This window comes from Microchirus variegatus, assembly GCF_963457635.1.
Source record: "Microchirus variegatus genome assembly, chromosome: 13".
Classification (NCBI taxonomy): Eukaryota; Metazoa; Chordata; class Actinopteri; order Pleuronectiformes; family Soleidae; genus Microchirus; species Microchirus variegatus.
Window position 1 is genome coordinate 1,390,606 of NC_139814.1, and position 13,710 is coordinate 1,404,315.

The 13,710-nt window shown below is 41.2% G+C and overlaps 1 protein-coding gene across 1 annotated transcript; it reads left to right on the forward strand.

Annotated features, from left to right (window-relative positions):
• Positions 1-4,712: 4,712 nt before the first annotated feature.
• Positions 4,713-12,774, forward strand: LOC310936127 (uncharacterized protein; the record flags this gene model as incomplete). Its single annotated transcript, XM_083900166.1, has 6 exons — positions 4,713-4,753; positions 4,859-4,862; positions 11,009-11,202; positions 11,651-11,782; positions 11,976-12,072; positions 12,502-12,774. The coding sequence occupies 6 exons, from the start codon at positions 4,713-4,715 to the stop codon at positions 12,772-12,774; spliced, it is 741 nt and encodes a 246-aa protein (XP_083756292.1).
• Between the last annotated feature and the right edge of the window lie 936 nt (positions 12,775-13,710).

Below are 13,710 nucleotides of genomic sequence, written 5' to 3' on the forward strand. Positions count from 1 at the left end.
TGCCCCCTAGTGTTTGTTTATTATGTGAATTGTTGGGTTTCTCTGTTCTCTATAATGTTGTCTATGTACAGATACTTGAGATAATGTATGTTGTGATTCAGTGCTATACAAATAACATTTAATTGAATTGACTAAATGCAGAGGTCAAAATGAGACAGAGATCTGTCAGAAAAGACAGATTTCTATCGGCTCGTTTACAGCAACTAGAAGGTTTTTGACCATAAAAACAAATTAATGTATGTTAGTAGACCTCTATAACTAACATATATGTTAAAGATTCAGATTCTCCCTGGGTGAGCAGTGGCTAAGTTTTGCTGCAGCACAGAAAGAAGATCAGAGATTTAAATCCCATTTTGAAAGAGTTTGCAGGTGTTCTCCCACTCACACCAACGCACTACATTGGCCGTAAGTGTCAGTGAGTTGTTCCAACCCTTCAAGTGGAACTATGACTTTTTAAAGAGCAACACAATCACGAGCTGGAATGAGTCATTGTTTCAATTTAAATGTTTGCTCAACAACAACAAAAAAGACTTCAGAGGTTTAGTGACCACCTCTGTGGGGGTGACGTGCCAAAGAAAAAGAAAACCTGTGTGAAAACCTGGTGGCGGCCTTCAGCCAGCATGTTAATCTGGGCCCATAAGGGCATAATAATATTGTGGCATGTTATGGCTCCCAAGTGGGTTGGCCCCTCCCGTGTTTGCCCACAATGTGGCCCCCTTGAAAATTCAAATAACTGGAAATAATATACGTAATAATAATAATAATAACAATAATAATAATAATAATAATAAATAATTAATGTTTTAATTTATAAACATCAAACCGATCTTTACGAATGTATGAATTAGCAACAAAACAGTCTTTTAGCTGTTCATAAGTGCTGACTCATTCACTCCCTCACCAAAAACCTCACATCATCATCATCAGTATCACATGAGACAGTAGAGCTCTCTCTTAACAGCATGTTCCTGAGTTTAGTAAAGCATTTATGTCAGATTATATTGGATTTGTATCTTTTTACCTTTTACCTGCCTCCACACAGTGTTCCATTACATTTGAGCAGCACTAGGAGCACCATGACTAAACATGTCACATGCATGCACTCAAGTGCATGAAAATAAATGTGCGTGTGTCTCTCGTGCACGTCATGTCGCTCTCCTGTCATTTCTCTACTGTCTTACAAACACGACAAGCAAACAGCACGGCCTGCACACAACAAGCAACGCTGCAACTCGGTGAAGAAACATTGGGTGACATCTAGTGTTGTGTCGGTCATGAGTGATTCGTTTGAAAATACGAATCATTTGAGTGAACGAACTGACTGGGATCACTTCATGAACTGATTCGTTCCCTTTCTTAGTTCAGTTGAGCTCAACAACAGCGTGGTGGCCGGGAGTGGAACTGCCGCGTTCTGTGAATCACTCGTGAATCTTCGGCAAACGACGCCAGCCAACGTGCGCCGAGCAGAGAGGGAGTGACTAGTAAGAAGTTACACTGACTCAGTCATGATTCGCGAACGAACTGACACAGAGAGCTGGTGAACTGTGGCTGAGGAACGAACTGACACACTCTTGTTCGCGCTGTCACTCACTCTCTGACCCGCGGCGTGAACGTGCTGCACTCAGGGAGGACGTGAGTCACGTAGCAGGGCACTGGGCTCCTACTTAGCACTGAATGATTCGCTGAACGAATATTTTGAACAAACCATTTTAATGAACGGATTCTAGTGATTCAGTACACTCAAATGAACTGCCGATCCCATCAGTAGTGACAACAGCAGGGTATTAGGTGTTAGACAACAGCATTACATTTAGGAGTGGAAACACTGAAAAATGTTCAGACCTTGGTATGTAATGAGCAAATAAACACACATTGATATCATTTACTATTATTAGGTACAGAAAATCAGTGTCTGTAACCTGGGACACCTTCAAGCCAGACTGAAGTATGCTCAGGACAACCTGGAGAAGATTATGCATACAGGAAGCATGTCCTATGGCTAGATGAAACAAAACTCGAGCTCTTTGGCCACAGAGACGTTGATTATGTTTGGAGGAAGAAGGGAGAGGTGTACAACCCAAAGAACACTGTCCCTACAGTGAAACACGGTGGTGGGAGTATTATGCTGTGGGGATGCTTTAGTGGTTCTGGAAGACGAATCATGATGAAGTCTGTGATAAAGTCCTAAAGCTTCACAATGAAAGGATGAGCCAAAGGTCAGAGAAACAGGATTCTCTTCCACTGTGGACATTGTGGACAACGGCGATACACAACTTTCCTCACAGCACTGTCTTCTCCCAATCATTAAATGAAAACTAAGAAACTGTGGGTGATCGAGCTCACTGGTGAGTTTTCATTACCCTATGATTCTTACTTCCATCGAAAGACTTTGTAGCATGTCACATTCAAAGCAGGACACATGTCAGTTGACATAAAGAGCAGCTGTTTCTAGTGGATAAGAGATGATGTATTGTCTGACGCCCTGATGTTCCATCACAACCAACGACCATCATGATAAGTGGTTTTGATAATTAAGATAACGTTTCCACATAAATGAATGTGGGTGTCATATTACAGTGTAGGTGTTACATAACAAAACAGCACAGGGCAGAGATATTTTTAGTCATGCTATTGGATCAACCTGGCTGCTCACTGTAATGAGGCGAGGGAGATGGAGGCTGGTTCCTTTCACAGGTCACTAGACTGACAAAGCCCAGTGTCCCAGTCTGTCTGTCTGCATGTGTGTGTGCTGTGTATGAGTGATCTGTATTCACCTCCACCCTGCTGCCCTGGCTCATTTCTGTTTAATATGGGCCTGTTGTAACCTCACCGCCATCACCTGGTGCTGCAACTTCATTCTCATGGTGTGTTTTTATCAGCACCCTGGGGGCTTGTGTAATTGCTGAGTGCTGATGAGAACAGCCCCAGCTCAAAGTACAATCTCATACTGCAATTATAGTCAGAGAAGTGCAGTGGAGTATTCTATAAAAATGAAGTAAGTAGCCCAGTGTGGTGTGGCAGGTGAAAGTGTGTGCCCTCATCTCCTGCTGCAGTGTTGAGCCTGGGCTGATAGAGACTTAGAGTCAGCCGTCTCCTCCAGGATAAAGACTTTTTAGCTCTTAATCCTCCATCTGTGGATGATTGAGGTGAACATCTTCAAAAAAAAAAAAGTTGCCAAAGCTGACAGCTATGTGTGTGGGTGTGAGTGTGTGTGTGTGTGTGTGTGACTCGGGGGCATTTTATGCCAGCACACTATACTAAAACACCTTAACCACGTTGCCTACGCCTGCATGAAGACTGAAAAACATGCGTGCGATACGCGTGCGTACAGACACATGTATTGTGAGTACACCAAATAATGAAGGGAGATTGATTACCAGGGGCATTTAATGCCAGCACACTATACTAAAACACCTTAACCATGTTGCCTACGCCTGCATGAAGACTGAAAAACATGCTGTACATGCGTACAGACACGTGTATTGTGAGTACACCAAATAATGAAGGGAGATTGATTACCAGGGGCATTTTATACCAGCACACTATACTAAAAATGCGTGAACAGCGCCTATGGGATGACATCAAACCTCTAACGTGCGCGTGTAAATTCCATTCACTTTCAATGGACAGACGGGCGTGCCACCTGCAAACTCGTCTTGAGTTTAACAGCTGCAAATATTACCAAGAGAGAGCGATGTAACAGTTTAGGCTGTTTCAGTCACACGTGCACACGTTAAGACGTCTGAAGCGGTGGCTTCAGTACAATAGTGACACACGCGTTAACGTCTATAGCGTGTGCACGCCTACAGTATAACTCATTACTAGAACATTTCATCAAAAAAGGTATGTGAGTGGATGGGGGCAGCCGAGCGGAGGGATTTCCTGGGAGAACATGATGTCACTCGGGATTCCCCTGTTCGTCCTGTTTCATTTTTTAAACTACAATTTCATGAGAATCACGTTAGATATAGAAAAAGAGGAGAGAAAAAAAAGTTCAGTTCAAGGTTATATGATTATAATGATATATAAAGTAAACTGTATGGGTCTTGGTTTGGCAGCTGAACAGCAGAAAATATTTCCTGAACTCGTCTTATTTTCCAGCATTGCCAAGGTAGTAGATGATCATAAATGAATACGTCATCAATCTTCAAAGGGTTCGTCAAGGTGGTTGAATTTGAAGTATTAGCAGATCTTAAAGACAATACTCATCACCGTGTTATGATTGTGTTTAGCGTGGACCCGGAAGCAGACGGAGACGGCAGGTACTATTTCAAAACAAAAGAATTTATTTACAAAACTAAATAACAAAAAGCAACTTCCCGAAAACGAGGGAAGCGATAGGGGATAGTGAGAGAGACAGGCGGAAAGATTGTCCTTGCAGCTACTGCGGGGGTGGCTCGGCAGGGTGGCAGTGTTCCAGTGTGGAACGAACTCACAGACGTGGCAGTGAAGATCCCAGGAGAGTAGGGAAGCAGGAACAGCCAAGGAGTTTGTGGACCAGCAGGAGACGTGACGACCTGGAGCGAAGACGGACGGGTAAGTATATCGAGCAGGTAAGTTCAGCGATCAAACTAAGAGCATGACTTTACCAGTGTACGATAGAAAACGATCTGACGCCGGTGAGGAGAAATGACTCCGCCTTTAAGCCCCGCTGATTGTTCATCCGGAGCAGGTGAGGCGGAGCCGCGCAGGTGTAGTTGATCACCGGCGTCATGGAGGGAACTGGGTCAGCCACGCCCCCTGCAGAGTCACAGTGAGGGAAGGAAGGCAGCAGCAACAAAACAAAACACTAATAATAAAATTGAGGAGAAGGTGCAGGTGAAATCGTAACACAGCGTTTTTTTTGTTTGTTTTTCAGGACAGTGTGCACGTACAATCATAATCATTTAAATAAAATGAAAAGTTGGGTGTCAGTACATTGAGACGAGCGTGCGCACAGATGTCCACTGAATTCACACGTGGGATGACACTTATCACCGTCACCCCTCAGTATTTGTGTACTCGCAATATGCGTGTCTGTACGCACGTGTATCGGACGTGTGTTTTTCAGTCTTTATGCAGACGTAGACATCATGGTGAAGGCGTTTTTAGTATAGTGTGCTGGTATAAAATGACCCTGATAGTGTGCAGCGTCTGTGTGTCACATACGTGACGCCCATGAAAGTGAATGGAATTTACAGGTGCTTGTTAGAGGTCACATAGGCGCTGTACACACATATGTAGTATAGTGTGCTGGTATAAAATGACCCTCATAGTGTGTGTGTGTGTGTGAGAGAGGACATTTTGTCTTATCAATTTTTGAGATAAACGTTAAGACTGTTTTTAGTCTGTTTCAAGACCAAGTCTAATTCAAAATGAACTCTCTCTCTCACACACACACACTGTACATTTTCTGTCCATCCATCCAGCAGTCCATCATCCATCCATCCAGCAGTCCATCATCCATCCATCCAGCAGTCCATCATCCATCCATCCAGCAGTTCGTCATCCATCCATCATCCATCCATCCATCCATCCACCCACACCTACCCATCCATCCATCCATCATCCATCCAGCAGTCTGTCATCCATTCATCCATCCATCATTCCATCATCCATTCATCCATCCATCCATCCATCCATCATCCATCCAGCAGTCCGTCATCCATTCATCCATCCACCCACACACCTAGCCATCCATCCATCCATCCAGCAGTCCGTCATCCATTCATCCATCCATCCATCCACCCACCTACCAATCCATCCATCATCCATCCAGCAGTCCATCATCCATCCATCCATCCATCCATCCATCCATCCACCCATCCATCCATCCATTATCCATCCAGCAGTCCGTCATCCATTCATCCATCCATCCATCCATCCATCCAGCAGACCATCCATAGTAGGTCATGTGAAGTGGTTCTGGTTAGGCTTATGCTAGGTGCAGCATGGTGCCAAATCTGTGTAAAACAGCCTTTCTAACAGATGTAATCACTCTTCTTATTGCACAAGTACACTTTTACACTTACAGTGCTCATGTACTAAAGGGAAGCTGTGCTGAGACATGACAGAATAGGTTTTTGTGATTGGATAAATGTGTCAAAATCATCACTTTATACATTTATAAATGTAGGATTTATAAATGAGGAGGCAAACATTCAACACTTGTGAGGGAGCAGCGCAGGGGGCGTGGTCTTTTAGTGGTGGAGAGAGAAAGACAACAGAGTGACATATTTGTTTATAGAAGGGGGAGGAGTCTGGGATGATGATGCAAGTGTGGAGGAGGTGGAGTTTGACCAGAGAGAGGCAGTAGGAACACAACATGTACCAGTTCAATACTTTACATTAAAGTGTAAAGATTTGGATCAACACACTGATTTAGAGGTTTAGTTTCAGTTTAAGCTGAGGCTGAGACATAAACTGGTTATGGTTAAGGTCAATGCTTTTGGGTATGGTGTCTAAATGAGCAGTAGTCAGTGGCGATGGGCAAGATTTCTTTATTCCGAAAAGATAAGTTCCCATGGGAATTTACAATTCCATGGTTTACAGAGATCATATTGTTGTGTGTGTACACATTAGTCAGAACTACGGTGGCCCTGAAGTGCAAAACACAAATGCAAATCACAAAACACAAACGCAAATCAAAAACACAAATGCAAATCAAAAAACACAAACGCAAATCAAAAACACAAAAACATTAACTCAAAACGGAAATGCAAATCACACAACGCAAACACAAAAGCACAAGGCACAAAAACATTAACTCACTCTAGCTCACTCAGAATTTGTTGTTTTGTGATTAGCGTTTGTGTTGTTGTTTTGTGTTGTGTTTTGTGTTTGCGTTGTGTTTTGCGTTGTGCTTTGTGATTTGCGTTTTTGTTTTGCACCTCATGGCCACCGTACAGAACAGACTAACTGACATGTGCAGTCTAATAATAATAATTGTCAAGAAGTGACAGCACCACAGTAAATGCACTTTTATTCTGATGACGTGTCAATATAAACATAGCTGTGTGAAAATGAGAAATTCCCAGACAATAAATGTGCCAAACTTTCCTCAGAGCTTGTTGCCTGCATGTGTGTGAGTTGTGCTCCCTCGAGGCAGAATCAGAGTGGTGACGCCCTGACAGCTCCTCTGCTTATGAAAAGAAACGCTGACTCATGTTCTGCTGGCTGGAACTAGGAAAGACAGAGACGGCTCTGCAGGCTGACAGGCCGACGCGCCTCGTTTGCATTGAGATGCATGAATCAGCCTTTGGTCTGTCCCTGTTCCATCCAGCCGATGCTGGTGAAGAGCTGAGGCTGGGAGAGCGAGACTCACAGCCAAGGCGACGTGTCCATGTCCCCCATCAATATTCTGCAGTGACAAATGTCTTTGAATGTTTTTCTTCTCTGTGACTTCAACTTTTAATTATTAAATTAATGGATATCTAAAGTCACCTGCTGATGTAGGAGGGTACATGCATTTTAAATCCATTCAGTCCAAGAACCTGCTTCAGAGGCTTGTTGTCACTAAAAAAAAACACAAAGAAAAAATTATTTTAGCCGTAACAAAAAATTTACCACAATCTGGAATAATTCAGACATGCTGCAGGACAAAACAACATTAAAACTAACAGCATGGCAAGAAAATCATACTTACAACATACATATTTAAAATACTCATAGCAATTTAAAGCTTTAAAATTACAAAGCTGAAAACTAAAAACATATTTATGTATTTATACATATTTAATGATCTTTCCTGCGGTACTGTTAATGCACTAGGTGGCCGTGGCCCACACTTAGGGAATCACTGGACTACACCCTTTCAAGACTTTTTCAATGTGCATACTTCTCTGTACTTTCCTGTACTTCTCTATAATTCTCTGTACTTCTCTGTAGGTGGCGGTAACGAGACTTAAGCGATTGGCACCACCCGCCATTCAAACAGTAGAACAAGGAAATAGCTGCCGTTCCAATTGAAGAGATCGTACTTGTGTACTCCTGTAATTGGTGAGTATGAACTCCAGTAGTACTTCCCGAGTATGCAAGTACATCTTTGCATACTTGGGTACTGAGAAACGGCCTCAGTCTCAAATGACAGGAAAATGCAGTCTGGCGTCTGCCAGGCTACCAAATAATTTTTATTTAAAGTGAATTTCTTACATGTTACACATTGGGCCTTTATGTGTATTTCTTCAGCTTTGTAGAAGTGCAGTACTACATCACTGTGTGTGTGTTTGCTACAGTCAGTTGGTTCTTACACGTTGCGTTCAGCACTGTCCTAACTAAATACAACGACCAACCAATGTAGACTCATATCCACCCTGTTAAACCACGTCACTGCATGCTGTCTGCCACAGTCTGCTTCTCCTCACTGCCACTAGAGAAGAATGCACTGTGCTGAGTCGGCACCATGTCATTAAACTCACTTAAAAGTGATCAGTAGCTGAGTAATAGTGTTGTGTTGGGTCAAACTGCAGTTCTCATGCTGCTCTGCTCCATCTATACACGTTGCAGTCGCCAGTGTCTCTGTATCCACCTGAAAATGGCCATTGTTTTCATGTCAAGTGTTCTTTGGGGAACATCATCCACACAGACGCTCATCTTCACAACTGGATCGTACTCGATGTGGCTGTACACGCACCACAGAGCACACAGTGGGAGACGTGCAGCAGGGAAAAGAGATTGTATCTGATTTGTACAACGTGGTGCTGCGTCTGAAAAGTGACAAAACACTCTGTGAAAGACTCCTCTTAAAGCAGGGGTTCTCAAAGTTTTGATACCTGAGGGCCAATTTAGGAACCCAACAGTGGACTGAGGGCCGGCAAAGGAAAAAAAACAGAAATAAATCCCATTTGTAATCATTTTAATGACCAGATTGCAGTTCTACAGTTTAGCGTTTAGTAATATAAGCATTAATATAATAACACTTTATAATTTACTGGGTAATTACCTGTAAGTAACACATTTCTGTTACCATATATTTACTGGGTAAATAAAATTTGGGGGCTGTAGCTACCTGCTTATTACCAGCTTATTACCCAATAATACACTCAAATTCACCATCTAGAAACCAGGTAAATACCCAGTATTTTTGTTTACACTTATTGGTCTGTATCCAGTAATGTCCAATAAACATTTAACAAGCTTAGTACCTCCTGGATTAAAACTATCCTGTAATTCACCGTGGGCCGCCAGAAATGTTTCTGCGGGCCATCATTGGCCCCTGGGCCGCACTTTGAAAACCAATGTCTTAAAGGGATAGTTCATGTTCTTTTGAAGTGGAGGTGTGTGTTGTCTACAAAAAAGTCAAATGTATGTGTTTTTTTGATGATCAAATAAAAAAAGAAAAACAACATTAGTGAAATTGATTCACTACTCATAACACAACGTTTTATGAGTTTTCATGCACGATCAAACGTCTTAATGACAAAATCTCCATGCTTGCTTTAGTCTGTTGGATTGGATTGTTCATTAGCACTCACAACATCCATGATGTATATCCATATATTTAAAGGGCAGTTAGTAAAACACTGTAGGCAGCAAACCGTTTATAAGCTGCATTAAAATCCAAATCAAAGCACTCTCAACGACTGCTGACTGTGTCCCCACAACACAGCAGCACTATTCATATTGATATAGAAGTATTTTTAAGGCTCCAAGTGAAGTTTATAAGGTGCTTATTCACTCTCTGATTTTAGCTGCCTTCCTGGGACACAGGGATGTTCCTTCCTGCTGTTTCTCTGGTGGCAGCCATTGTGGGGGTTAAGTGTCTTCCCCAAGGACACATGGACATGTAGAATTGTGGAGTCGGAAATAAAATCCACAACCTTCCAGTTGAAAGCTATCTTCCTCTACCGCAGATCCACCCTTGCCCGTAAGTATTACTATTTGTTTAGGTATTTATTGTATTTTTGATTAAGAGTTTTCAGTTAGTTGAAAGTGAAGTTTATGAGGTGCTCTACGTCGGTTACGGAGACCTCTCTACGTCGCCGGTGAGTCTCTCCATCGTCTCTGGCTGTGTCCGTCACTCCATCAAGGAACAATGGAGACAGAAAGGGCTGTAATTGGTCCTCAGCCAGTCTCTGGGGCCATTGTCAATTTCAATATGAACTACTCCGACAAAATAAAACTCTGCTTGGCTTAAAGATGAGAGTTCAAGTCAACTTTATATCACCAGTCCTTCATGTTGACTTTTTCAAAGGATTGCTAGTTACTAGAAAACAGACATAACATCCTTTTAATATTCACTGTGACATTAGCCATTAAAGCTATTTAGCCTGTTCGGTATCATTTCCAATAGTCAGTCACGTTAGCGTTACGGCTTTCTGTCGGCCCAAAGTGACTCACCTAAGGTTAGCTAGACAGCGGTGTTACTCAGCATGTCCAAAAAATACCAACCCAAATACTCTCCTGTGTATTAAATGAAAACAACAAGTCATTGCTAGCTAAAGCTACGTTAACGGTCATTAGCTCATTACACAGCATTCACTACAACCAGCAGCCACAAGGGCCATGTTTGCATCACTTCCAAACATCATATGGCTACGAGTGATAACGTAAAATACAAAAAAACAACAGTTTAAATTCAGTTGTACCTGTTCATCACTTCTGCAGTGGCCACTTGCCGGTTAATCCAAGAAGACGATTGGATCGTCTGTCTGCCGAGCTGGAAGCCGTGTAAAATGCTGATGGCAGATACGCAATCTGATTGGCCAATAATGTAACACATTCCTGTGTGTTCAAGAGGGTGCCAAGTGCAACACATGATGTGCATAAAACGCCGCAAAATGTGTTCTTTTTTAATAAAGAGTTAAATTCAAATCATTCAGATACATAATTTCAATGCATAAACATTCAGTACTAGAAATTCAATGGCTTTTTAATTTCAAAATCTGATGACAGAGATTTACTTCCATGTTAAACTTTTCCCTGTAGGGCAACTACTCAAATGTTGTGGCCCTTACTGTAAAGCGTTAGAATGTATGGTTTATCATGTAATTAGGTCCTGATGTCTTTTTTTTTTTGATCTGTCTTTAAGGGAGAAAGGAACCTTAACCGGGTTCCATATAATGCCGCATATATGGGTCACAAAATCCATATTGACCAAAATGAGAAGCTGGTCATGTTTGGGGTCACTCACGTGCTGGCCATTGATGGTTTCTCTAGCAAGATTGTGGGGCATTCGACAATACCTGTGAAAAACAACCTCACAATTTACAATGATGTGTACAGGTAATTCAGACACACTCTCCTTACACAAAACACCTACAGTATTCTGCCTGAATATTTTAGGCTTTAAATTATCCGACTTGAATAACATTTAGACTGATGAAACATTAAAAGTCTAATTAAAAATACATTTGATTATGAAGTTATCGTTAATTTGGTAGAAAGGTTGGTTTTCTGTGGTTGGTTGTTTTTGTGGGATGAATTTGTTTTGATCATGCTGCAACAAATTCACAAAATGAAACTGAAATTGTGAAGCCCGAATAGCTGTAGGCGCACTAGTGATGGTGGTGGGTGGGAAATCCTTCATACTGTTTTTTTCAGTGTTGATGTGAAAGGGATCTTAAATTGCATTCACAATTCATTTGAAAAAGTTTTGCATATCCACATCTTTGCCCTTTTCCTAAAGTCCTTCAATATATTGTCTTGAGAGTGTTATTATGTTTAATTGCAGGAGAGCAATCATGGAAAATGGTATGTGGGACCAGGTCAGAGTGGATCACGGGAGAGAGTTTTATTTAACTCTCTTCATGCAGGAGAGGTTGGCCAGCCACCGCCACAACACAGAGAGGCCTTGGACTGGACTGTACTTGGACTGTATACTCTAAAGATAAGACATGTACACCCCAAGATTATAATTTAAAGTATTGATGATTTTAAAGTCAATCAAAAAGGAATGTATCCATTTATTCATGCTTTAAATCTGTGAAAGAAGGTCTGTTTATATAATCAGACAATATGTTTTATATCTTGCTATTACAGAATCACACAATCGAAAGAATTTGCCCTGAAGTTAATAACCGGGTTAACTACCCATTAAAGGTGCCACTGATTAAACTGGTCGATCAGGAGGAGTTGGATATGGAGGACAGCATGGTTAAATTCTGTGTGTCAAACTTGACATGCAAGTTGGCCGGGCTAGGAGTGCACCGTGTGGTGCGAGCATGGAATGCACACAGGATTCCAGGTTTGAGTTAGGGTTTGTCTATCAAGCAAAGATGTGATATATGCCTCACGCCTCATGTCTGCTCACATTCCAAATAACTTCAACAACCAATTGTACATGAGTAAAGTCATAAGTGTTTTTAGCAGTTTTTATGAATGAGAATTTTGGTCTATTTTATACACTATTTTATTAAATGTTAGTTTTATTTTGAGAATGTTTCTGAAACACAGTTAACAGAACACTAAATTGTGTAGCAATTAATTGCATGGATGTAAACACAGGAATAAGCTGTAGGTGAGTTCCTATTAGTCATCATTGAGCTACCAAACTGTAACATAATCCCTCCTCTCTTATTTTAGGGAAGGGGATCCCCAGTTACTTGGCAAGAGAGAGAAGCATCAGTGGCTGCAGACTGGTATGAGCAAGAGGTGGGCTCCCTGACCAGAGTGTCACACTTTGGCACCAACCCCTTTCAGAGTGTGCAGGACCAGGAGGATGCTGAAAAGGACTTTGCTCTGCAGTGCCCAGATGTCAGCATATTACTCAACAGTGCTGTCAATAATCAGCCGGACCATTTTAAATATGGACTTCTGGCCCTGATTGATGTGACCAGGAGACATTGTCTGCAGTGACAGCCCTGTTTTTTTTAATTTTATGAGCCAGCCACAATGTCTTCAGGTCTGGCTCCACACTCACAATAAATGATGCTCTTGTTCTTTGAGTGTCGTTTTAATATAGTATTGATCTGTTGTTGTTTATATATATACTGTATATATATATATATAAATGTCAAAATGTTGATTTTCCAATATATTTATATATATTTGTTGTGTTGTTGACATGTTATAGTTATAGTCATAGAGTTTTGAAAAGTGTGTTCTTGTTCCTTGAGTGTTGTTTTGGTATTGTTTTTTGTTTTTGAACTGTAAAAATGATTATTTTCCACTGTATATATTCGTTTGTTGTTGATGTGTTACTGACAGTAAATGATGGCTTCCCACACATGCATGGTCTCTTTTTTAATGTGCTATAGTAAATGCTGGACATGCAACCACACATAATTATATCCGCGAGAAATGCGCACGGATATTATGGAATCGGTCTCGCGCGTCTGCAGATTTTAGTCGTTAACGCGATAACTGGAAAGGCGTTTGAGATTAAATTATCTTATTTTTTTTATGAGTCACATACCCCCTGTAGATGATCCCTATTGATTTTGAGCTGTCTACCATTATTATTAATTAGTTAATGAATGAATGAATGAATGAATGAATGAATTAATGATATAAACACCATATTTTCGCCTGTATCTTCCAAAGTATTGCAGGTATTGGCTTAAAATTTTGCATGGGGATCACATACCACCTGAGAATTATCCCTATCTTTGTAGCTTTATTATTAATTAGCAAATTAATTAATTTATTATGCTAAAAACACATTTTCGGCTTTATCTTCCAGACTGATGGAGATATTGCCTTCAAATGTTGTACAATGATTCATGTAACAACTATCTACAAGTACAATCATTATTACTTTGGCTATGATTGGTAATAGTTACATAATAAGTT